The following is a 26,973-nucleotide window of genomic DNA, read 5'->3' on the forward strand; positions in this document are numbered from 1 at the left end:
AAACTGGAAATAAAGCATACATTTTTAACAGAGGTTAATTTACCATTGGAATAATTTAGCAAGGGTTGTGACTGATTCTACATCACTGACAATTTTTAATCAAGATAAGATGTTTTTCTGAAAAGATCTGACAGCAATCATTTTCTGCAAGATCTCTGGCCTGTGTTATACAGGACATGAGACTAGAGAATCAAAATGATCCCTTCTGGCCTTGGAATCTATCACCATTTTGGGATCTGAAATCACATGTGATCCAAAAGGAAACCTCATAGCTCAACGTTCTAAGTCAGGGATCCTGCAAAAGTATCAACTAGCCACACCTGCAGAAGAACTGCAGCAATCCCTAGTGCCTCCACCAGTTAGTTTCTTTCGAACTGAATGCAAGTCATAAAATATTCAAAAACTACCAAAATATGTAATTAAGAAGTTAGGAGAGTCATCTTTGTGGAGAGGTATGGGGTAAGTGTTTATCTGTTGCCATATTTATTTTCAGAAAGAACAAAAATATCTGTATGTAGTTAATTTTTTTTCTCCAAAATATTCACAACTCTTGGAAACTACATAACTTCCTAGGAGCTCTCTAAAATAAAACAAAATTTTAATGATCTAGAGAATGGGCAGCCTATTCTCCAGCCTCGTGCAGAACAATGGTAGCTGTTTTCTAAGCAATGAGATTTTTTTTTTAAAATGCGCTCTGCTCCAGAGGGCTAGGTCATTTGCTTCTGGATACAAGGGCCATTGAGATCATCCACAGCCAACCAGCATAACCTACCGAAAATCATGTCATGGAACGATTATCAAGATGACATTTTGAGATATTCAGCATGGTTGTTATCCCCAGAATACATTCGGGTAGTTCCCAATTCCAAATAAGACAAATATCTTGGACATGAAACACTTTTGGGCGATTTCCAGTCACTACAGTTTGGTTTGGGAAAATCCCTCAGGTTTCCCTAAAGTTGTCCCTAAAACTACCACCAGATTACAGTGATTTGATAATCAGTCACACAAATTCAATACAAGAGTTTCTATATAACTTGAGATCACCAAGTCCTCAATGTTCACTAAGGTTGCTTCATACAGCCCAGAGTCCTGCAAGTTGACCACTAGATTATGTTTCCTTTTTAGGAAAGATTGTTCTTGATATTTGTGATCATTTATTGTACTTAGACTTGAGAAAACACTCTTTAGTCAGGTTTTATTTCTGTACCATATTAAAAATAGTCAAGGGCTAAACTTTGACCAAGCACTGTCAGCACTAATGCAGAAACTCCAATTCCTGGGAGCACTTACTAGGTGGATTAAGCTTTGATTTAAAAAAAAGCTTTTCAAATTCAAACTATCCTAAAAGCTAAACAAGTAAACCTATATACAGCTGCCTCTGCATTTTGAAATGCAATACACTTTTAAAAACAGAAAAAGGAATGCAATAGATTCTGTATACCGGTAGACCAGTTCACAAGATATGTATGAAAAGTTGGCCATAAAGAGATATGAAAAGTTTCATATAAACAGATGGCCAGATTGTCCCCTTCCTGTGGAACGGTGACAGAGGAGAAAAACTCCATGGCTCTATAGTTCCCAACAAATTGTTTTGTTGGGGCCTGGCGTTTGTCTCCTCCCATGTCAACATGAGTTGGTGGTTCACCAGACAACTCATAGATCTTACCAAAGCTATATGTAACACCCTCATCCCAACGGTCCTTTTACCTGCCTCTGAAACCGGAACCAACAGTGTGAAGAAGGCCTCACTGAAGAGGCCTATATTCACTTTTCAGTGGGATTCACCACTGGTTCCTGTGAGAGAGAGGAGGATGCAAGTAATACACGTCAGGCTCAACCATGGCCCAAAAAGTTAGCTGCATGGTCTGGGGATGGAGGTAGGGAGGAAAAGCCTTGAGGAAGATGCATTCCCCTTTCACAGAGGAAAAGCTGTGAGTTTAGCCTACAAAATAAACTGCCCAAAGCTATTAGGCTGGATTTGAAGTAGCTACACAATATTCAAGTGTATTGGTAATAAGCTACAGGTGTGTACCATCTGAACAAGACACTATTGTAAGGGATGTGTGATGTATATGTATTATGCATTTGCCCCCAGGTGTACTTGTTAGCTTATGTAGTTGATGACCTGCTGTGACCTTGAAGACTTCCCCAAAGAACAACTTTGAAGTGACCCACCTATAAAATGGCCTAGATACCAATGAGCAGATTCCTTTTGGAAATTGTACTGAACATCACAGAAAACACTAATTATATCAAAAGGTAGCGAGACTTCATGTGAAATCTATCCATAGATCCCATTTACAACATGTTACGAGCCTGTTTCAGAAGCCAATTTGAGAGAATAAAGATCAGAAAACAGGACAAAAAAGAAAATTTCGGTGCTCTCAATACTGTTAGTTGAGTCTATTAAGGAGCCAGATGCTGCTGCTGCAGGAAACTGTTTTCTACAGCATGATATCGCGGTTCTATCAACATATCCAAAGCAGATGGGAGGAAATGCAAAATGCAGTAAAACAGATTACATTGTTTAACTACTCCAGTATGTGCGAACCAGCAGTCTATTGTTTTCATTTTTGTGCCTTCCAATAGTGTATTCACAAGGAATACTGAATTCCTAGGGGAAACATTTAGACTTACTAGTCTCCCATCCCAGAGTCCAAACACGTTATGGACAAGGTGAACTCAATTTCCTGGGTGGATACATCAGCCCTGAAGTTCTGTGGCACCCATCCTCCCCTTACATATATCCCTGTTCACAATCCAGCCTACCCTATTAGCCAGCATCAACAAAATAACAATCCACAAAGAGAGAAGGAAGCAGTCACCACAAATTGGAGGCCCCAAAAAACACAGCTTCCTCTCCCTTCCATATATGAATGAAAGGGATACAAAAAACCTATAAGTAGTTGCACAACAAACAATTGTTCTGGATTCAGGCCAGAATTTGGGGCAGAAATAGATTTAGTGGCACTGATGGATTAACCCATTCAGTCAATGGATGGAAGGCAGACATCCATTCTCATCCTCATGTACCTCTCTGAAGCATTAAACACTACCAATCATGAGATACCGCTGTCCACCTAAGAGGTGTTGCAGGAGTCCAGTCAACATGCTAAAATGATTCAAATCCTTCCTGGAAGGATGAGTCAAAGGGAAGGGAAGAGATGGGATAGGAAACTAGACCCTTCAGTTGTAGAATCCCACAAGGATCAGTTCTCACCAATCCTACTTAACTATATTCCGGTTGAAACCCACACACCTTCTGGGTGTGATGTTCTGTCCCATCGAGACCACTTAGAGTAATGAGTCTGCTCTACAGCCTTAGCTAACAGCCATATGGCTTTTAGCTCATGCACTAAGCTCCAGAAATCCCAAGTTCAATCCTGCCTGCCAATGACCGGGGTCTGTAGGTGTTACACAGGCACTAGGAGAACCACTAAAATGACATGGAGTCAAGAGTGAGCAATATCCAGATGACACACAGTCCTACTTATCCTTCACCACATAAGAATACACTACCATAACCAAGATAGCCCTTTGCTCAGAGGTGATCAGCTCATGGATGAACAGCAGCTGGTTCAAGCGGAATCTCAGCAATACAGAAATTATGTTGGTAGACAGAGGAAAGTTAAAAGGTTGTCTGAAGCTCCAGGATAAGGACAGTGGTCGACAACTCCATTCTTCAGGCACATTAGAAATGTCCACCACAAGAGTAAAAGCTCCTCTGTGCAGGTTGCAGAGCTTTCTTGGGGGTTGGTCCCAGTCTGTGGAGCAAACTTCCACAAGAACAAAGAATCATCTAAATCCTCACCTTCTAGTGCAAGGTGTACTTCATTGATTGTTCTTTCTCTAATACAAGTACTCAGAAGCATATACATATAAACAATAGAAACCTACCAAACCACAACACTGCACACATTCTTCACCTTGGGAAGGACATGAGAGAAAGAAAAAAAAACAAAACAAAAAAAACCACGACAGATGTTATTCATGTCTTCTAATGCACTTCTGGAAGGCTCTCAGATAGTATGGTGATAAGGGAAGTGTAATAGCCTGTATGGAATAAAACAACATGACAAATTTATGCCTAGTCCATTGAAGCCCATAGAGTTGCACCAAGAATGAGATCCTCATAATACAGGATAGATGTGGTACAAACTTAGATTAATTTAGCTCATATTTAGTAAAGGGGAGATTTTACTGCTCAAGACAGATACCCCTGGTATGCTGCAGTATAAAGACAAATGACAGTATGATGTCACTAGCATACAGGCTGAAAGAAATGAAGGTATTCATTGTGACGATATGTGGACTGAGAATTTTTTGGCCCACTTCCCACCCAATGAGAGGCAGTCCTTCAGCTGGGGATACATGGATGTGGTTTCCACATGGACCTCCCACTATACTAGCCTGATCATTGGGCCAGAAGATTTCCTCCATAGCTGCCCCACCTCCATACCAAGAAGATACAGTCCTATTACTCACAGCAATGTTTGCCTAGGGAGCAAAGAATGATCTTATCCCTTAACTGGGATGTCCCTATGACACAGAGCAGCCAATGTCAGCCAAACTGGTCCTATTACAGTATTATATTTTTAATAGATTTCTACATTTTAAATGGTTTTGGAGTATAAAAAAAATAGTGAAAAACACATGCAGCAATTCCCTTTCTTTTCTTCCCCCTTCTCCTGTTAGCAGTGCATTTCAACAGCTGTGTGTTGGTTACCTAGGAAACTGCTGTGGGTTGATCATTGATTGGATATGTTCTCAGACTGCTTGCCAGAGTTGTGGGCAGAGTTTAGAGTGGCAGACATGTGCATGTGATGCATAAAGAAAGTAAATACTAGACTACTTCATTTCTTTCTTGTAATATTAGAGACAACCCAAAGCATTAGATGCTTTATCCCCATTAATTAATGTGAGTTATTTGTAAAGTCAGGTTATATTACTAAACTATTTCATTTATGATTATAAGTGTCACCATGCTAGAGAGATTTTTAGGACTTTGGTTGTATGCTAACAAGCTAATTTATAGTAGGGGGAAATAGCTCTGCATGCTGTATGGAAGTGTTTCCCAGAAAACAAGCTAACATAGCCATTCCAAATTACCACTCATGGAGTTATAATCCTTCTTTGTTGATTAGCTGGCCACAATAAATTCGATAGCTTAGTGCCTCCCCACCAAGCACATTTTCGCCCCTCATATGGGTATCTGGGATATTTTTTTACATGTGATATGTAACCACAGACATTCCATACTTTGGGCCAGGTTCTGGCCAGGTGCTGTGCATAGGTCTGTCAGAAAGCAAGTATCTGGCAGAGATAGGGAGTGAAGGCATCCACCACACACTGTTCCCACTGCCAGAATAAAACTTTTGTGGAAAAGCCATATACTGTCCCAAAAGGAAGGACATTAGAGGGTGGTTCTTCAAAGTCAGAGGATGTGGACTGCATTGTTGTTGTTCCTAGTCCAACAATGGACCCTGAACAACATGCAGGGGGCAGGAACAATCTATGCAGGGAGCACAGGATCTGTTCAGATACCAGCCATAATATGGATACTGATTTTGCACCATGTACACATGTTCATTTTGGGAACCTTGCCTACTTAAACCAGAATTTACCCTAGAGGCATATCACTCTTCATGGCACAACACAGTATTTTTTCAATTTCCCACAAAATATGTATACATGCCTATCATTTCCCCCCCTGCAGTAAGCATAAGAAACCCTTTTAGACTGAAAGGAAAAATGTTACCAATATAGGTATAATTCTGACTGAAGCAGTGTTGCTCCTGCTACAGTGAAATGGGGAGTAAAGACAGCTAGCAGATTTGATAAAGGCCAGAAGTCATGCCTCAGTTCTCTACCCAGTTGTAGCTTTTAAAGCTTTCGGCCAGGCTTACAGTGGAAACTTTTGCCAATGTAGCAATGTTGGTTAGGGGAGTGATTTTTGCAACATTTCTAAACTGGCAAAAATCCCATTGTAGACATCCCATCATAAAAGTGCTTTTGCCTGTATAGTTTATTTTGCTTGGGGAACCAATATAAGTAATACAGGCAAATGCATTTTTAGGTCAGTATAAGCTGTGGTTACACTAAGAGAGTTATGCCCGTAAAGCTATACCAGCAAAAAACTTAGTGTAGGCTAAGCCTTAGAGGTTCACATCCAAGGCCTAAATTGGACCATCAATGCTGAATGGTCTGATCATGCATCTCTTCCACAATATCTTCAAAGCAACTAATCACGTAAGCATTGCAGGACAATGCCCTTCCAATATGCGGTCTTCAGAAGCAGGTCCAGAACTTCCCTTTGTCCTACACAGTATTTTGTGCAGTTTTGAAGCTAAAAATAAAACAAATTAGTTCTGTAGGCAACTTTCATCGCGAGCAGAACCTGTCTAAGGTACAGAGACTAAAATGTACCCCCAAGTTATGCTACTTAGGAACCAAAACCTGCAGTTAGGTACAATGCAAGGTGATGGCTAATATCAGAAGAAACAAGGATTATCTTGAGTACTTTTTTGTGCAAATTTGAAGAAATAGCATTATGACCTCTTTTGGGGGGGTAAGATTCACTATGATTACTGATAGGAGATGGTAAGGATACTAACGAGAGATAGTATGAGCTCAGGAACAAAGTAATTTCTTTTTAAACAAAATTAAAGGTGGTCTTTGTTGACCACTGCAAAATCCTTTTACGAGTAAGAGGGGAGGAAAAAAAGACTTGCTTAATTCTAAACAGATTTTAATTTTATTGAAATTTTAGTGTTCACCTCTCTTGGGCTCTCACAGCCTAAGACCAGTTCTTCTTTAGACAGAAAAACCACAAATTTTTTAAAAGTATTTGAAGTTTCTTCTTTTGAAATAGGCACAAAATGCTTGAAATAAAACTACTTCCTTGCAGTAGTGCTACCCTGGTTCTTCTGGAATTATGGATTTTAAATAAAAGACCGTTGGTAGTACAATTTTGCAGCCTAGATAGTGATTATTAGGACAAAGATTACTAGGATTATGGTGAATTGTCTTAGTCACAGAAGATACTGAAAGGGATGATCAAATTTAGTGAATCATGGAGTTTGCAAAGGAAATCTTACACATACCATCTTATTACAAGGTAACATAAATTAGAGTTATGAAAAGGGCATCATCAGCCTGGAACAATGGTAGAGAACAGTGATTCAAAATCCCTAGCCCATGGACCACCAGTGGTCTGCTGATCTCATAGTGTTAATTGAAAACTATTAGTGCACTTAACTCTCTTGCAAGTAGAGCTGGACATGCACAAATTTCTCCATCACATGAAGATTTCAAAGATTCCTTGTTGGGACAAAACAGAGACCTTTCAAATTTTAGGTGTAAAACCAGAGACCACTCTTCCCCAGAAATAATCTGGAGGTTAAGAGATTCACCTAATTTCTAGAGAGCGCGCCGAGATGGAAACGGACACATGGAATAGTCTGTTGGTTCACGCTCTCGCCTGGGATGTAGGCGACTCAGATTCAAGTCCCTGCTCTGAATTAGTGAGGGCCTAAACCACCAGGCTATTCTGTGGCTCAGTCTTGGTCTTTCCACAAAAATTCCATCCTGGACCTGAGCAACCTTCCCAATGAAAGCTTTGTCAAAACTGATAGGTTTCCATGAAAAGTTTTGGTTTTGACCAACTGATATTATTTACAAAATTGGCTCTAATTGGAAGAAAACCAAAAGTAAATACTTGCCTAATATTTTTCCATATAAGCAATTGTTATAGCATTAGCTTCTCTTCTTCCAGTAATGTTCTGTGTTTCAAAAGAAAGATTACATAGCTGAGACCATCAAATTAATGCTGTATGTAACAAGATTGACACCATTATGTTAACTCTGTTTCCACAGGTTTTGGTTTTTTCTGTGTTTGTTTTTATTGTTTTTTGTTTTTTTTTATTTAACGTCACCTGCATGCATTTACTTATGAAGAAATAAATGCAAGTATGCAAACATCAAAGATGGAACAAGTCTCTGGGATGGATAGTGTTTCCTCACAAGGCCTTTCCTGTTTTAGGCAAACTAGTATTGACTCATTTGCAAACCACAAAAGGGACAGAAGGGTTTGCTTTAGGGTGGCTCAGAACCAGCTTGCTTTGCTGAGTACTCACAGAGGGTGGCATTTGGCAATTGCTCCTCTTTCCTGAGGGCTCCCTCCTGTGGGTTTCTGTATTCTGTCTTGTTAAGAGGGGCGACACATGCATGGAGGTCATTGGTTAGGGAGGAAGCATATGTTGTAGTATCCCCAGCAGGCTGGAGTCTCCACTGAGTCAGCTGGAAGAATCGATTATATTATCCAAGTAAGGAGAGATTCGGGCATGAATGAGTACTAGCTGGCTTTAATTCAGCCTACATAAGACTGAGGTGATGTTGGTTGGTTGGAGAAAGAAACTAGAGACATGGCAAGGGTAAATTTTGCTTCCTTTGACTGAAGATGTATTATATCTTTTAGCCTTCAGGGTATACTGCAGGCTCTCTTGCCCAAGAATGAATGCATTTTGGGTACTGATTTATCTGGGATTCTAGGGATTATGTGGGGAGTTGATTCATTGGTATTATATCTATGTTATTGATGAGTAATTTAACTTGATCTGGGGGAAGTTATCAAGTCTGATTACTAATTTAGTATATTTTTTAAATGATGCTTGAAGGTGCCAAGAGCATTGGATGGGTGCTTTTATTATAGTTTGTAAAAATTAAAAGTAAATTTCAATAGTAAAACATCTCCCTGTTGAGTTCAAATCCTAAAGGAAGAGCCTTGAATCTCAACCTAATCTATAATCATGAGCTATTGTAATTTTATCAGACCCCCCATTATATCAACCAATTCCAAAGGGGGGTGGAAAAACCCCAAAACAAAACAAGTAGAAACAAAATTAATCTCACAGAAACATATCAAGAGCCTAATTCTGAGATGATCAGCACTCTACTCCCATCCTATTTACATGATAAGGCCCAAAGTTAAAACGTAATCCCAAATACATTTTGCTAAATCTTTTTATAAAGTTATGAAAGTTGGATGAGCAATTTGTAACAAATAATTTATTTCAATCAGTTTTCACTCTCTGTTCTTAGCTGTCTGTCAACATATTGCAACATCCTCAAATGTATTCATTTTTTTAAGTTATGCAGTGAAGATACATCTTGAACCTGGGAAGTCCCAAAGTAGGCTGCACGCTAGTACTTTCATTGTGCTCTAGCAATTTCCACATGGGACATTACTGGTGTAATACAGAGAACCTGGTGTAATACTGCATAGCAAACTATGCTGCAAATCTGTAACTTGCTGTGTAGACACGGAGTCGGAATATGCTGTTATTGTTAGAGTACCCACTGGTACAATGATTTGTTAGAATATCTGTAGACTGCAAAACAATAAAGTGCAGACACAGTCAAGCAGAACTGATTTAAGAATAAATCCAAACAGTCACAAGATTTGTCATTACTTACAACTTGAGTTTTATTCCCTACAGTGAAATGCTGACTAAGGCTCTGAGCCTGCAAATGCTTACACATGCCTAACTTCAACTACAAGTAGTTTTCGGACTTCCATGGGATTTGCATGCTTAAATTAAGCACATGCATGTTTTCACAAGTGACCTCTTGAAGCCCCATTCCAGAATGTGAATAACTGGAGTAAAATGGAACTACTGATGAGAGTCAAGTTACTCACTTGACCAAGTCTTTGCAGGATTCAAACTAGAACAACTTCCAGCATGTATTTATATTCTTATTCATTACACCCAACATCAGTCTCATTCAGTTAACTGAATGCTGTTTTTCTAATTGTTACTTCCAGTCTCAAAACTGACTGCAGATTTTTTATTTATTTTTTTTTCTCCAAGAGACCAAAGCACAACAGTGGGGATTCAGGCACCACGCCAGTTTAGGCCCACATGAAATGGAGTTAATATATTCCATCTCTGGAAAAGAGAAAGATGCCAGCTGCATCACTAAAACATTCTCAGCAATTATGTTTAGGGAATGACACAGATGAGCACCACTTGCCCTCTTCCAGCAAAAGATGATGCAAGGAGGAGGAGGAGAAGATTAAAGATAGATAAGACAATGCTAGCAACAAACAATCCTTCAAATACTGACCAGATATAATCATTCCAGCATCTGCTTACACATTTACTCCCTCATGATAACCAGCACTTTAGTGGTACCATTTACAAGAGGATATAATTCAGACACAAAAACCTGGCATGGACTCTCGCTATAGGATTTTTTTTTAAAATCATGACTATTGTACTTACAGTACCAGATACCAATTTTAGTTACACTGTTAATTCAGAGTAACGGCATTTGCTACTTATTTTGGGGATCTACAACATGTATGCTGAATTCTCACGTATCTATAACAGTAGTTTTATTTAAAGTTTTAAAATATTTTTAATATAAAAGGATGACGCCACCTATTGGGTATGAATGAGCACGGGATGTGGGATGATGCAAGGTTCCTCCCGGTCGTTTTTCACCTCACCCATCCTCCACCCGCCTCGAACAATACTTAGCAGAAAAATGGACCCTTACAAAAAGCTTGGCAGCTGTGTCCACAGCAACTGATCAGTTCTAAATTTGAATTGCCCTGCTATTTCCCCACCAGATATGCCCTGGAATACACTGAGCATCAGATTGAGAAACCTTGAGAATATTTTAAATGATATGCTGGGTCAGCCGAGTAGAGAACTCAGTTCCAGTGCTGAAGTGTACTGAAAAGAGAAGCGAAGCCAGAGGTATGGAAAGCCTGTGTGGTACGAGAAGGAAGGAGATTAAGGTCACTTTAGAACCTAAAGCTAAATATCTCCTAAGGACAAGAATGTTTCTAAATTTGGATCACAAGCATCACTTTTATAGCCAGTACATCAAAATGCATTTTAGGATACCCTTAAAAAAAAAACACACCAAGAAAAATGTCTATTTGAAAATGCTTATCAATACATTTAAAAATGGAAAGCTTAAAAAACAAAACAGGATCTATATTTAAATAGCAAATTACAGATACCGTCAATGAAACAAACAATGAAATTCAGTTAACTCAAACTTAACCCTTAACTCAGTCTCATGTCACCCTACATTTTGCGCTCGTGTACTTTAAAAGTCCAAATTTCACTTTTGATGGTACTGTATATATCCATGTGCAGCAATATTATAGGGAGATGAGTTCAGAGAGATTACACACTGCATCAGAATGCTGTGCGACATTTTATTGCCATTTCCCCAGGATAACTTGTAAATTACATGGGGATTTTAATTTCAAGGTAATTAATCTGAGCTGCTATTTCATTTTAACAGAACAATAGCATTGTGCAAACTTGTATGAAATCCAAGACGTCTTATGGAAGAAATTCTGTTCCTTAAAGCAATCTGTTCACTAGTACAGTACAAAACCTACTGTCTACTGCACCTATGATACTCCGCAAGCTACACAAGGTACTGAGATGACCTACTTTATTTTGATGGAGGCAATTTATCCTAAAACATGTATTACATGCTAATGTACAGATAAATGAACACAAAGCCTACTAACTGAAATGTAAACTGATTTATGAGATTGTAGTGATCAGTTTAGAAAACTGGACTGGTATCCTGTCCAATGGAGAGATGGAATGGAGTTTGAAAAGTGACTAATTGAATATATTTCTAAATTAATGAAGGTAGATAATTGCCTTCACATCCCTAAATTAGAACAACATTCATTATAAGGACAAGTTCCTTTTAAAATTCTATGACCGGTTATCCCAAATATAAAAAAAAAAAATTAAAAAATAAAATTAAGCTTTCCATATATTTCCAAATCCTACAGTAACACATCTGGAATTGTACCTATTCTTCTCACTTTATTTTCTAATGTCTCAATTATTCTTTAAAATGTGCTGTAAATTACAATATATTTTAGGTTTAAGAAGAAATAGACTATAGGCTAGGCACTAATAAGAATGTATGAAATTATGAGCACAAATGCAATACACCACATTATAGTTTAAAATTTTAAAATAGAATCCTTATTTTCCAAGCACTGCTCCATATTGTAGTCTCATCTTTACATTTAAAAGCCACGCAACGAGTTATTCATTTAAGTTACACAATACCTCCAAAATGAACTTTCTTCTTGAATCTTGAGTTCTCAGTCATAGTTTCTAACCTAGGTGTAACCATCTCACTAGAATGTGTTGTTCTTTTGCATCCCCATGACGAAACAAACACAATCCAGATAGTAAATTTTGAAATGTAACTATTTCAGCTGTACACAAAAAGTTGCTCCAAAGTGCAAGATTAAGAGAGAGACAGAGAAAGAAAAAGGAAGCTTCTAAATTTTTAAATCCATAATGACGTTCACAGTAATTCTTACTCTTGTAAACAAGAATAATAATAAAAAAATCCAGCATCAACCAAAGAATCTGTTATTTTATACAAGTTGTAGGCTCAGAATCACAGCCCATATCCTCCTAGTTCCACACTGTGCCAACAGATTTTTTTTTTCCTGGTGCAGGTTTCCATGGAAATGCATCAGTCACTAATCTAAATAAGTGCGGGTGAAGGACGCCTGAAAACCTAGAGCAATTACGCATGCCATTAGAGAGGAAAAGAATATGATTCAACCCAGCTATTAGTAACATGGTACAGCTATCACGTCTATATTTTTGTTGTACTGCTCCAAACAAAACTGCTTTACTGTTTCTGAAAACCCACTCTTTTCTACTGTCTCTTCAAAAGTCCACATTAAAAGTATCTCTCAGGTAGTGAGTGTGTGCTAAATTCAGACCATTTCAGATGCAAAACACAACACGAATAGTTAATTAGCATGCATTTGTTTTACCATGGTTATTTATTTAAGCATGAATCCTTCCCTCCATAACTAAAAGCAGAATATCTTTGACCAGCTATTCCTAGAAGAAATGGGAAGGTTGATGCTTTGATCTGCATTAAAGGGGTCTTAGTTCCCAAAGAACCCATTTAAATATAAAAATCTGGGTTGCATAGTGTTTCTCTACAGGATAGTTAATTATCACAATCAACAATGGGCAAGGGTTTGTATCCTTGTACATAAAATCCATGCAATTCAGTACCCAGCATATTTATGTTTGGTACAATGCATAGCAGTATAGGGTTCAGTGTCTCCCATATCTGTGGGAGAGACGCAGAGAACTCTTAGCCCTACAATGACCTTCTACAATCACTTCCTTAAGGCTCACTTCTGCTCTCATGCAGAAGACAAATGACAATGGACGGACAGTTGGCATGCTGAGACTGCTACATAGTATACTGAACCGTAATTTCTCTGTTGTCTTGTCCTCTTCCCTCCATCCCCATTTGTTTCTCTTCCAACTATTGCTTCCTGTCATAGCTTAAGGAAGCTAGCAATTTGGGGAATGGGCTACATTTTTATTACAGCACAATGTAGCTCTGGATAACAATGGGGATCACCAGATGATACTCCACGACAAGTACAGTCAATTGCTTTGTCAGGAGGATGAAACTATTTAAAAAAAATATAGATGGTAGCACCCCCCATTAAGGTTGTCTGACTCTTCCCATTATGAGATCCAGTTTTCAGTTGCAAATAACTTTGTCAAACATTAAACCTTTTGGGCTGAAATTTTCCAAGCTGGAGATCTGCCTCAGACTGAATATTTTTTGAAAGTTTCAGCCCAAGCTGTTCAGCCATTTCTGAGACCAAGGATAGGGGAATATACATTATTTTGCCCATGTTAAAAAATTCTGGTGACCTTTTCTTTGAAAAGTTGCTGTTCAACGTGTCCAGTAGAAATTTGAGACTTTAGCAGCTAAAACCTCTGAAGATTCTATCCTCATTGAGCATGCACACCCTCACCCAGCTCATGGCTCCCAGTGCTGACCAGACTGAACATGCTCCATATCCAAAAAACAATTTAGTATGCTTCACTCTAGCCCACAGCTACAGTTGCAAAACCTGACTTTCCCTGGAATTGCTGCTCCCATCACATGCAACCTAAATTCTGACATTTTAAACTTTTTTTTTCCTGAACTTGAGAACATTGTTAAACGTAGTTGTGCTAGCAGCATGTTATATGCTGTTCAGACAAGAATATAGTGGTTACAGAACAGGACTGGGAGTCAGAATACGTGGGTTTTGTCCTGATTCCATCACTGGCTTGATATGCGATTGTGGGGAAGTCACAACCATTTTGTGTCTGTTCCATTCACCTCACCACAAAAAACAAAAACAAAGAAACAAAAACAACCCCACACACCAAACACACCCAGTAAAATATGTGATAATTCCTTTGTAAAACACTTTGGATAAAGACCACGGTAAATGGGAGAGAAGTAAGATGTAAACTAACTCCTGCTCCCAAAAGCTTACAATCCATACAAATAATTGGGTAGATAGCAAAAAGTAAAAAGACTGAGTAAAGCTTAGCATGTTTTGCCAAAGTCATGCATTTCCAGAGCCATTTTTGATTAACTGTTGGATTTTTGTGCTGGTCCTTTCAGGACTAAGGGGGAGTATATTAAAAGTTTGAAGGCAACAAAGTTTGCTTTCACTCCTTGTGCAAATACCAATTATTTTCAATCTGCCATTCCTTCAAAATTTTGCAATCCCAGGTCTTTCTGTATAGTCATATTTACCATTTTTGTGAACCACAATCACAACTACTAAGGGAAGAAGTATATTGAGAACACAGTAGATGCATGGAATAACTGCCTATAGTCAGATCAAAGGTGACATTCAACATTTTTCTTTTCTCTGGACTATGCATGTGTTGGCATGGACTTCACTGGGTACAAGATCAGACCCCATTCCCTCTGATTCAGGTCTCCACAAAGCTTGACGTTTCTGTAACTCCCTTATATTGGTAATCCAGTTGCCTTCCATAAGGATTCGTTTTTTGTCAATTGTGTTAAACTATTTTGCCTCCATTCCCTAGTTTTCCTAAAGTTTTAAAGTATGTGTCCTCATTGGAAGCCTCTTCCCGCTCCCCCCACCAATAAACCGTGTCTAGTCACTCAAACTATGAGATCGTCTGATTGAATAAACTATGTAGCATCAGGGCAGGGCAGTATTTAGACTGGAGATCACCATGGAAAACCCTAGTGGTACAGTAGGTTGTTTTGTTGATTCACTAAGAAATATGTTTAAATAAATTATTAAATCTTAAGGATGGTCCGGTTTATTGTTACCAGTACACCTGGATTAAATGCAACACAAAAAGGACCTGGCTGCTTTTGATCAATAAAGATACCACTGAACCTTCTGCAAGATTAGAGATGTATCAGTTTTGTATCCTGGCCAGATTACTAAAATTCAGTCCATATTTCAAGAGGATAATTTGCTTTTTTCTATCAAACTGCTGTGCACCATTAAACAACTGTCCCATTTCATCCAAAAAGCATAAGAAGTGGTGACTCAATTGATCCTATAAAAATGGAAAAACCTGGAAAAAGTAGAACAATTCCACTTTATCTAATTTGGTACAGGGACAGTTGATGGATTCACCAGAAAAAATGCATGTCACTGTGCAATGTGGTCTGCGTATCTGTGAGCATCTATTGGTTTTACATGTTGTCTAGTTTATGCCCTGAAAAGTAACATCCGAAAGCCTTTGCAATTAAATTCAGCTAATATATCTACAAATGTACAAAACAGACTGTCTCATTTGCAAAGTATACTGAGGTCATCTGGCTGAAAGACAACAGGAAATGCACCCTCATCAGCTTCAGAATTTTGGAAGACTGCAAGTCAACCAGACTTAACTTTTATCTGAATAGTGAACATAAACCCTTGAAAATTTCTAAGTACTGCTGGTTTTTTTTGCAGACACAGACTAACATGGCTGCTACTCTGAAACCGCTTATAAAGTGGATTTTTTTCCCCCAAGCCTGTTACCTTACACTACATTTTCCAAAGCAGCATTAATACTGGACATTGTCAGAACTCCACACTGTTTCAGAGTCCAATGCTACAAAAGGGATTTTCAAGGGAAGATACTTATGCCTCCTCAGAGCTCTAGCTCTTCCAGGATCACTGTTTTATACAGTTACAGTAAAATCTGCTTGATGGTCTCTCTCAGCAACCTGATCTAATACCTTGCTTCCTCTTCTCACTACTGTTCTTCACTGAGTTGGATGGTTAAACTATTTTTCCCCACAACAGTAAAATCCTCTTTGTAATCAACATACTTGTTCCCAGAATAAAGTTGCTCTTAAAATAGAATTTTCCATTTGCTAGCTCAGTCACCTAACAATCCAATATTTTTACATCTGCTAATTAAGTGCTAGCTATGCAAGAATATTTCATTTAACTCATTAGTAATATAAGATCTAAGAATAATAGTGTTTATTGCAATAACAGTGAACAATTACAAGATTTCTGAGATTATAAAGTAAATTGAATAACAAGTGAAGAGAATGTAATGTTTTCCACATCCACGGAGAGCCATCATTTTACTCCAGTCAGAACAATGTTTATTTTAGATTAAACAAAAACCAAATAAGTACAAAAGTAAAACCTCTAGGAGAAAGGCTAGGGAATCTGTATGTGTGCATATGCCTGCCCTCCACTATTGTGTGTCCATTTAAATGCAGACTATTAGTTTTCTGCGGACCTTTTAGAGATAAATATCACAGGACAAACAATCACAATAGTTACATATATCACAGAGAACATACCAGAATGCTGGAAAACCCAAAATTATATTTGTTATGACTCTTCATTAACTATCATATTAATCTTACAGAGTTTAGGATGAACAATTAAGAGGCATAAACCATAGACTTCCTCCTATTCTCCAGAGGCATTATTGGTGCCAAAGATTCCTGCCTCACCTCCCTGGTAGAGCATGGCATCGCCTCCTCCTTTAAATCTCCAACTAAATATAGCTCTTCTAGCCTTCATTAATTTTTCCCCCCACATTCAATCCTATTCCATCGTCTCTTCCCACTCCATTTCTCTCCCCTGCCCTTATTGTATTACCTCCCTATGCTACCCTATTGTCTGCTCACTATGCCTGCACCCCTTTACCTGTGGGCCATTCCTTCTATCCTCAGGCCAGTGCTAATTTCTCTGTGCTTGGGAACTGGAAGAAAGTGTCAAGAATTGATCCTAGAGTGCAAGTTATTCTTCCTGCCAGAACCCATCAGCTGCCTGAGCCAGGGCCAGGGTGCTGAGAGAAGAGAAGAATGAAGCCCCCAAAAACCCACAGGGCAGATCCTCCGGTGGTGTAAGTTGTGATAGCACCTTACACTGACAATTCATGGCTGCTCTGGGAACTCTTGCTTTTCCACCAAGTTTGAGTTAGGAGGACAGTAGAGATTGTTCCAAAGGAGTTACAGCAAGGCACAGTGTCATTTTGGGTTGGATTGTCACTCTTCTATAGCACTTTTGTCTTGTATTGACATAGATCTCTGTTCTTAGCGCTGTGTAAGTCACACCGATATAACTAATGTGTGCTGAAGCCTTGTACTGCTAATGTAAGTTACACACATAAAACATGGGTTGTACCTGTCATTGTGAACAGGTTACAGTATGAGTATTTTGTTTGGTATGCTGGAGTGTCATTCAGATTGCGAGCTCCACCAGTGAAGGTTCAGTTAGGGCCCTCATTTAGAGTCTATTGACCAAAACTAAGACGAAAGAATTCCTATGGCTAAACAGTTGGCCATGAGTTATTTACAAATAGGAAAATTTTACAGAAAGCTTAGAGAGTTTAAGTGTTTAAGCTGTCTAATCAAATACTCGGGTAAACAAAGCTGACCTTGCTTATTTCCTTTGTGGTACATTAAAAAGGTCGGTCTCCAAGCATCCCAAAGTCATCATCATTCCTCAGAACAATCAAGTTACCATTGTTTCATAGCTTTGCATATAGGAAGTGATTTTGTTGGTTATTGCCAGAGAAATCTTGCTAAAATCCTGAAATAAGTGTTAAAAGTCTTGTTCATCACATCCACTTTCTTGTACAACTGACCACTGGGCAGTGAAATACTGAACTAGCAGACAATCTGAGATATCCATTGCCTACAATATCTAATCCTCACTTGAGAAATTATTGAAAAGCAATTAATTTTCAGTTCATTTATTAAGCTAAGAGCTTTTTTGCACTCTTTTAGAAAGAGCATATTTTCTTTACTATTCTATGTAGCCCTAACACCAACAAAATTCCAATCACCATTAGATATCGCACCCGTGTGTTTCAATGCTATCCCGAGTTAGACTGGGCCAGGATGCTCAGGCTGCTGACAGTATCCTTGCCGGTCTGATAAATGGCTTCTGACGCTGTGTACTTGGACCTGATTTGAGCTACCAGTAGCCATTTCATTGTTACATTAGTCTTTGGAGGTTTTTCTAGCTAAGTCATAGGGCTTTTGTTACATCTGTATGAAAACCCATTTTAGGTAAAACGGTTTGTAACTCGGTATACCATTCTGTTCACCATGCCCAAGGAAAACAGAAAATGGCTCCCTCTGCCATAAGCCTGTGGAGCCAACATACTATCAGATACTGAGAAATAAAAGCTTGTGTGTCACTAAAGTGAGTGATTTTAATTTTGAACAAACATAGAAAGTGTATCAGTGGGGTAAAGAAGGTCACAGAGTAGAATGGCACTAAATCACCTTCAATACCATTTATCTGTCACAGCAGCCACTAATGTGTTAGTTACGTCATCCAAAAACATTAAATGACTTCTCTTTAGCTAATGAAGCCTTCAAAAGCCAGAAGAACCACCAGCATCAAAAACAAAATACATCACAAATGCTGGAGGGAAATTACGTATGGCATTAGGCCATCTCTCGCTAGTGCTAGACTGTCTATAAATTTAAAGTTTCTAATGCTTTGTCAAAAATAGTTTTAAAATGTCTAAAAATAAAAGGAAAAGGCCTTCCTAAAGTAAAGATTGTTTATAAGGACTTTGAAATCTTTATAGTACATGATGCCCCTGGGTGCATCACTGGCAGATTGTATAGCTATACCATTAACTGCTACTCACGTCAATATGCGTCACGCAAACAATGTTTTATGGTACAAAAGGTCCTTTGCATCTTCAAATATGACAACTATAGGAATGCATGTAATAGATATTATTCAAATAGTACCCATGATATCATCTGTACCATTCTATTTGAGACATTCCCTATATTTAGGATGAAGAATTGTCTGAAGTCACAAAAGTCAAGGTTTTACACAGTGATCATCATACATGAAGTCACTACTACCACTAGGAGGAATAAGAGGCAATTCATATTCAAATAAATAAATAAATCTACCTTAGTGTGACCCAGGAACCTCTTAGCACCAACTAGGCAAGGGACACAGAGTGGGTGCACAGGGGCTGCAGGGATCTCTTGGGTCCTACATGTACATTCTAGTTCATCAAAAGAATGTCATGTGAGGTCTCAAAACAAGAGCCAGTGTCACAATAGTCATCAATACTGCAAAATGAACGTATGTATGTATGTTGTGCAAGCAATTTTTTTTTTTAAATTATACACACAGAAAATTATGTTCTTAAATCTGTCTAGGAACCGATTACCACCAAAGCTGAAAAACATGTTCTCTGTCAGACAAAACAATTTATCTGGCTGTTTACATGTAAATTAAGTACTCTATGTGATTCCTGAGGCAGAGAGTCCAGCCTTCCAGGTACGGCTTGGAAGGAGAGGAAGATACTGCACCTGGATTAAATGTGGGCTTCTCCCAAGCAGTAAAGGCAATACTGGGGTTTGTCACTGACCGAGAACGAACACAGGCAGGAGGCACAGATCTTGGACCCCAGCATCTTCAGCATAATCCAATACCCAGGTGCGGGTGCGGAGGTGGAGAACCAGTGAAAACAGAGTCCCCAGAATCTCTTAATTCCTGAAACTGCTACTAACACTAAAAACTACAACAAACAAAAAAACAGACTATGTACAATTCTAAAAAGTGTCCTCTTTTCTCTCGCTGACGCAAACAGCTCCGAATTGGATCATGTGGCAGTGAGAAGGAACTGACGGTGTGGATAGGGCAGACTGACCTTGATCACTTCAGATGAAACCATGAGATGGAGCAAGGGCACGTATATGAACCAACAGACACTACTCCTTTCAAAATTCTCTGGCTCCAGATTCATGGCTTATGCATAGTACCCTCAGTGGAATACTATTGGGACCACCACTCGAAGAAGAATTCAGAATTAACTCTCTGAAATCTGATCCTTTAAAAATAAAAAGCATAATATTTTAGCCTGCATGAAAGCCATTTCATTTGATTGCTCTCTATGCATTGGAATAAGATTAAAGAGAATGAACCATGTAACAGTTCTTAAATTGTGTAAATCTTTAGAATTCTTCTTTTGACCTTCAAAAGTGATCTAACTGGATGAACAACAATTATGTTTAAATATGCATTGTAGGACCTGCAATGTAATGGATTAATCATCACTCAAAATACCCTTTACAGGAATGTACTAGACAAATTTTGACTGAGATATGAAGACCTAAGATATGGGAGAGAAAATGCATGTAACTATTTTTAAGTGTGCCATTCTGATGTATCCTGAATTTAGTTTTATAAGGGACAAGTAGTTAACACAGAGTAAAACAAGACTTTAAAAGCTGCCTTACGGTATGCATGTCATATCTGAGATAGATGGCAGGGATGAGAGGAGTAGAGCTGGACTCACGATTCATACTGAATAGTTTAGACACAAATTCAACCTTGCATGTAGAGCTGGGAGAAAAACGGATTTTGTGGTTCACTGGCAGTTCTGAAAAAAAATTGTCCATCTCCAACTGAATCCAAAAATTGTGAAATAGATCTTCGTGAATTTAAGAAATTTGGGTTGAATGAGGTGTTTTGTTTGACCCAGAACATTCTGTTTCAGGTATTTTTAAAAGGCTACCTTCACAAAACAGCTGGGGGAGAAGGTGGTGGTTGTCTCTTTATAACTTTTAGCCCAGCTCTTAGGGTGCTCATCTGGGATGTATGTTATTCATAGCTGCAATCCATAGTCATTCATAATGACAATGAAGAGTCACTGGGCCAGGAAAAGAGAGTAAGGAAAAGAATGAAAGTGACTGTAGCCTCGTGATGAGACTTACTCAGGATGAGACAACCATTTTATATAAATAGTCATTGGACTTGAACTTGGAACAGCTTCAAAACAAGAGGAAGTTTGAGATCAGAACATCCCATAGCTCAGTGTTCTGGGCACCCTCCTGCAGTGTGCAAGACCCAAGTTCAAATCCTTTCTCCACATCAGACAAAGGGGGGGGGGGTAGGAATTAAAACTGGGTCTCTCACATGCCAGGTGAGAGACTCAACTGCTTGAATAGAGGCTCTAAGGAGGGCACCTGAACTTCTTCCATTATGAACATGGCATCTAACTCTTCCACTCCCACACCTCCCCAAAAGTTTGGCCAAAACTATCTGTGTCAAAATTGTAAACGGTTTCAAGTCAACCCAAAGTGCACTTTTCAGTCAATCAGCTATTCAACTGAAAAATTTTGCCCAGCTCTATTTTTTTGTTCAGGAGTTTCTATTTGCAATTGCTCTAGAACTGTGTGACACCTTACTGCAGGTTTCGGCTCTGTGTACTCCACAGAGAGCCGGACCCAAGTTTCATGGCAAAGTCCCTGAATTCTGTGGAACACTGTTAAAAATTCTGCAGCAGATTCAAATCGCTTAAAACAAACAAAAACCAAAAAACAATGAAGTTTATATTGACTTTAAAGATGAAAATAAATATAATCACACAGAACATCCCTACAGTTATTTATATTGATAAACAATATTGTTGCTGGTGCTACAATTTCCGTTTTAATACGCTACATTTTTCTTTTTGACAATGTCTAATCTGTCACATTGGCAGTTAAATCCAAAACTAACTAGTATGAAGAGACAATTCAAACCATTGAAGAGCTACAGTTTCAGTCTGTATGTTCACTCAGGAAGACAGCATCACATTTACACTCTTATGTTTTCAAGGTTCTGTCTGCAACATGAAAGAAAAATGTAGTTTTCGTTAATTTTAGTTTTTTGTTCTAATGAAAAGATTGCCGAACAATTGTGCTTCAGGATCAAATTCCACCACTCTGAAATGCCTAGGGCCTTGCATACATGTTGTAGTTAGAACTATTCCCTGCCCATGTGCATAGTTGACTTATGTCAGATTCACAGTTGACTTATGTCAGATTGTAAGGCCAGGAGGGACCACTGTGATCTTCTAGTCCGACATCCTGTATAACACATGCCACAGAGCTTCTACAAAACAATTCCTCGAGTACATCTGTTAGAAAAAACATCTAATCTTGATTTTTAAATTGCCAGAAGAGACTGCACTACACCCCTTGGTAAAGTGTTCCAATGGTTAATTACCTTAAGTTACACCCTATTTCCAATCTGAATTTGTCTAACTTCAACTTCTAGTCATTAGATCATGTCATCTTTCTCTGGTAGATTGAAGAGCCCATTATTAAATGTGTTTCCCATATACATACTTCTAGACTGTAATCAAGTCGCCCCTTAACCTTCTCTTTGTTAAACTAAAATAAATTGGTTTTCCTTGAGTCTACCACCAATTTATCAACATGACTTTCTGCTTCCTGTTTGGAGGACTCCCCCACCCCCCCCCCCCCACACACACGTAGCTGAGGAGAAAGCAAATATTAATGACTGCCAGATTCACATGCAACATAGAATCATAAAGGTTAGAAGAAAGCACAAAGGGAAATCAACTCTAGCCCCCTGCCAAGATGCAGGATTTATTGGGTCAAACATCCAAGACCATCCAGCCTCCTTTTGAAAACTTCCAGTGAAGGAGCTTCCATGACCTCCCTACGCAGTCTGTTCCATTGTCCTACTGTTCTTACATTTCGGAAGTTTTATGAACCTTTATATTGGCACGCATAAAGCTCACACTTTCTGGAACTATTCTTGTATCAAAAACCCCCCAACCAACCCACCCACCCACAAGTGTTTCCAGAAAATAAATAAATAAAAAGGAGTGAAAAGTAATACAAACAGAATGAAAGTCATTCTAATGCATGTTGGCAAATACTTTGACAGTATTAGCCAAGCTCTAATGAAGATGCTTGGGATTGATCAGGAAGATGAAGACAATTGTCTTCATATTCATTAGTTTTCTCCTATACTTAAAAAGTGAAATCATTTATACAGTTTGTGTTTTTTTAAAAAGAGACATAAGGCTATACCTTTATTGCAGAGCCAACTCGCATTATCTACATTCAAGTTTATTCCTCATAGGTTAGTCTAGCTCAGGTGTGAGTTGCCACACTACAAAATGAATACTAGAAGTGCACAGAATGATTGGGTTAGCTGCTAACGATCACCCTGTGCTGCTAACTCAAATTTAAGCTTATACCCCCCCCCCCCCGACAGGCCAGCAAACTTGAGTTAATTCCAGCGTGGTGGTGCTTTTAAGTGTTTCAGTGCAGAGAATAAGGGGTAACACTCAAATTAGCAGCGCAGTGAATTCAAGCCTAAAGAGATTTTAAAATGAGGTCTGATGAAACAACTAATATTTCCTTAAGGTTGCTGGTCTAATCAGTCTTAGACTTCTACTCATATTCATTTTCAATGTTTGGTTTGGTAGGAAAGTCTGGCCCAAAGATGTCCTCAAGGAACATGCAAAATATGTAACTGTTTGACACCAGCTGAATGTTGTACCACATTTATAATATAGACTATTCCGATAGGATTCCACTGTTTTAGTTGCACCTTGCAAGAATGGTAGTAGTCAAAATATGCCATGGTATTCTGCCACATCAGTACAGCTTTCAACAGTGGGTGGTGTTGGAGAACTGTTTAAATTAATTGGGAATGAGTAATCTGTGTCAGCAAAAACACCCATGCTCAAAAAAAGAAAGTGACCTGTAGAAAATGCTTATTAAATGCACTTGTGAGACAGACATTAATTGCTATCATCTTGACATATGAAAGTTCACTCGCTATCCTACTTGCAGTCTTGTTCGCTGTATGGCAGTGAAACCTGAATGGGAACTTCGTTAAACATAAATATGGCATAACATTCTATTTGGTGTTATGTGTAAGAATATTTTGAGACATTTAAGAGACTGTATTTACAAAGTATGGTTTTCACCCTGGACACCATGTGTTGAAAAACATCAATAATTTGAGTAGCAGATAGGTTTCAGAGTAGCAGCCGTGTTAGTCTGTATCCGCAAAAAGAAAAGGAGGACTTGTGGCACCTTAGAGACTAACCAATTTATCTGAGCATAAGCTTTCATGAGCTACAGCTCACTTCTCACGAAAGCTTATGCTCAAATAAATTGGTTAGTCTCTAAGGTGCCACTAGTCCTCCTTTTCTTTTTGAGTAGGAGAGCACCTCTAACACTTTTTCTTTCATTGTGCAGCTGTGTATGTAGTTACCACACTTCTACTTGTGCAATAAGAGATCTGAATTCATAATCCCTAAACAGCACTGACAAATGATGGGACAGTTCAACCTTCTTAATACAGCTCCCCCATAATGACCTTTTGGTCTTTTTAATAGGAATTCTTGATTAAGGAGCATCATTTTATGCTGCTGTTTAGAGAACTCATTAAGCTTCTAGACATTCCCATGAATCTGTAGACAATATCTGCTTTGGGATTCAGATACAGTCTGCTGCCTATCCAGCTACGACAGGCCCATTGCCAAGGTCCAGCGTAAACAAGAAGTCAGAGTAAAATGTTCAGTCCCTCTGTAGTTGATACTTTTCTGCATATTGCAGCTACTTTATCCCTCAAAAATCATTAAAAGGGGATTCTTATTTCTTCCATTCTTTTCTTAAGATACTATAGTATGTTGTGTTTAACTACCATTTTAGGGTTTTCCAGTTTATTGTGGCAGATTTTAGTATTTCAAAAGTGTGCTTTCCTGAAATCCAAAACCCTTAATACTGCTACATGCCACAAATTCATTCCTTTTACTGTGCACTGAATTCACGCAATTCATGGTCACTGGTTCTAAGGATCCTTCTTATCTTGAGTCAGTCCCTCCCTAAATAGAGAATCAAGACATAGGAGCACACACATTGTATTCTGTGCGGTCCATCACTCTGAATAGCCACAAAAACCCTTTTAGACTCAGAGCACCTGACAAATCCAAAAGAAAGGGCAGCCTGAATTTTGCTAGGATGAGAAAGAAATGGAGGTAGTTCAGAGCTCAATGGAGAAAGCAAATTCACCGATTAGAGAAACAGCTATTCAGCAACATGAATTAGCATATATTGTAGGGGTTTCAGAACATGTGCACACAGTATGTAAACTGCTTTGCTTTCCCTAATTTTGTTTTGCTATCCCTTTTTTAAGTGGATTTGGGGAGTCTACGTGCTTCAGCTGAAGGGAGTGAGATGCCAAATCCGCATCTTTGTTGCTGGCTAGCATCTTGAAAATGCGGATTAAAAAGGAGTCCGTCAGTAACAAATTTACATAATCTGTACTATGAGAATTTCTGACATCTTCTCAACCCAATTGCCTAAAACTAAGTGGTGGGGGGGGGGGCAGTAGTAGCGCAAATATAGAACCACAACTAAATTCCTCTATTGTCCCCCAAGCAGGGCAAAGAGAATATTTAGAAGACAATGATGAGAATGCTGGAGATGGTCATAAACCAGAAGCTTGTGGATTTATGGATCTGAAGTTTAAAGAGCTGCAGCTGAAACATCAGTGGTAGACAGGCAAAGCACATGTGTAAGATGAGAAACATCAAATTTCAATCTAATACCTTATGGCTGATCCGTATTTAACCCCATCCTGGTTTAGAAAAGCGTATATAATGAGCAATGAAAAATAATTTACTTTACATTGATAAAACTGTGATAAATTTGAAACTAATATCTAGTAATTGAACCAAGACTGGTGATGCGAAGATTCTTGCAATGAGAACTGAAGCATAATCCCTGTTAACCATCAAGCAACTGATCACTTACAAGCACCTTTCATTAAAGTCTATTTTATCCTCAGACTCCTGGCTCAGTAAGTACTTTCCTAGTTACCAAAGCCGCTTTTTCCAGCTAGTTGCAGAGATCAGCTTTGCATAAGTCGCATTTCTTCTAGTTCATCATAATGATGGTTGTTTTTTGTTGGGGGGAGGGGGGCAAAAAATTCCATGTTGCCATTTTGGGTAGCCACCAACTGAAGATATATATACATTTTCCTTTGAATCCTCTCCTTTATTAGGGAAAGACGTGACAGAAGCTTTGAGAATAATGAGTGATTAAGGGGAGATGCCATTTATTATAATGTGATTTGCAGATTAATCTTGTGGATAGAGCTACTAAAACAAAACAATAGAAGGCAAAAATGCTCATGAAGAGGATGATGAATGAGTATAAGGCATATCTGAACACATCTAGGAATAAGATATTTAACCAAGAGAAATGTAAGGACTGAGCTCTTCAAAAAACAAAAAGCACCTATTTAAATGCCATTTTAAAAGAATTATCTGTCAAACACGCTAGTCAATGTAATGCTATCAAACATAACACTGCAAACAAATTGTAAGAGGAGAGAAAGATTAAAATGTTATGAGGAGAAAAGGAAGGGAAAAGCAAAAAAACAAAGTTTGACAGCATAGAGGAAGACAAGGTAAAAGGACAAAAAGAAAGGGAGGCAAGTAGAAAAGATTTAAACTGGAAAAGCCTCCATATTTTATAGCTTAACAGAAAATTGCTTAACATACTTTAAAGAAGCATTCATGTTGCAAGAAGGTTTTCCCTCTCTACAAGGTAATGTAAGATTTTACATCTAAATCAGGAAAACACCTATTTTGTAATGGCTTTAATGTTTATCGTTCCTCCCCTTCCTCTCCCCCACCACCCAGTTGTGGTTAAATCAGTATTAAGATATTTGCTTTAGTTACCATTTCCTTTTCACATCACTAGTGTTAGCTTAACATTCAATGAAATCATACATCTGTATTTTGTAATTTCAAAAGACCTCTGCTTTATTCTGTAGGA

General features: G+C 38.5%; 1 protein-coding gene across 6 annotated transcripts in view; it reads right to left on the bottom strand.

The window, feature by feature from the left end:
- Positions 1–26,973, bottom strand: part of SHANK2 (SH3 and multiple ankyrin repeat domains 2) — a 613,416-nt gene that overhangs the window by 229,711 nt on the left and 356,732 nt on the right. The window contains exon 1 of one of the 6 annotated variants that reach the window (XM_073347896.1): positions 12,123–12,267. The exons of the other annotated variants lie outside the window; for them this stretch is intronic. Coding sequence (XP_073203997.1) covers positions 12,123–12,189 — 67 coding nt within the window. The 5' untranslated portion in view covers positions 12,190–12,267. Of the gene's footprint in view, positions 1–12,122; positions 12,268–26,973 lie in introns of those variants that run through there. 6 annotated transcript variants of the gene reach the window in all.

The sequence above is a fragment of the Lepidochelys kempii genome, chromosome 6 (assembly GCF_965140265.1).
Source record: "Lepidochelys kempii isolate rLepKem1 chromosome 6, rLepKem1.hap2, whole genome shotgun sequence".
NCBI classification, from domain to species: Eukaryota; Metazoa; Chordata; order Testudines; family Cheloniidae; genus Lepidochelys; species Lepidochelys kempii.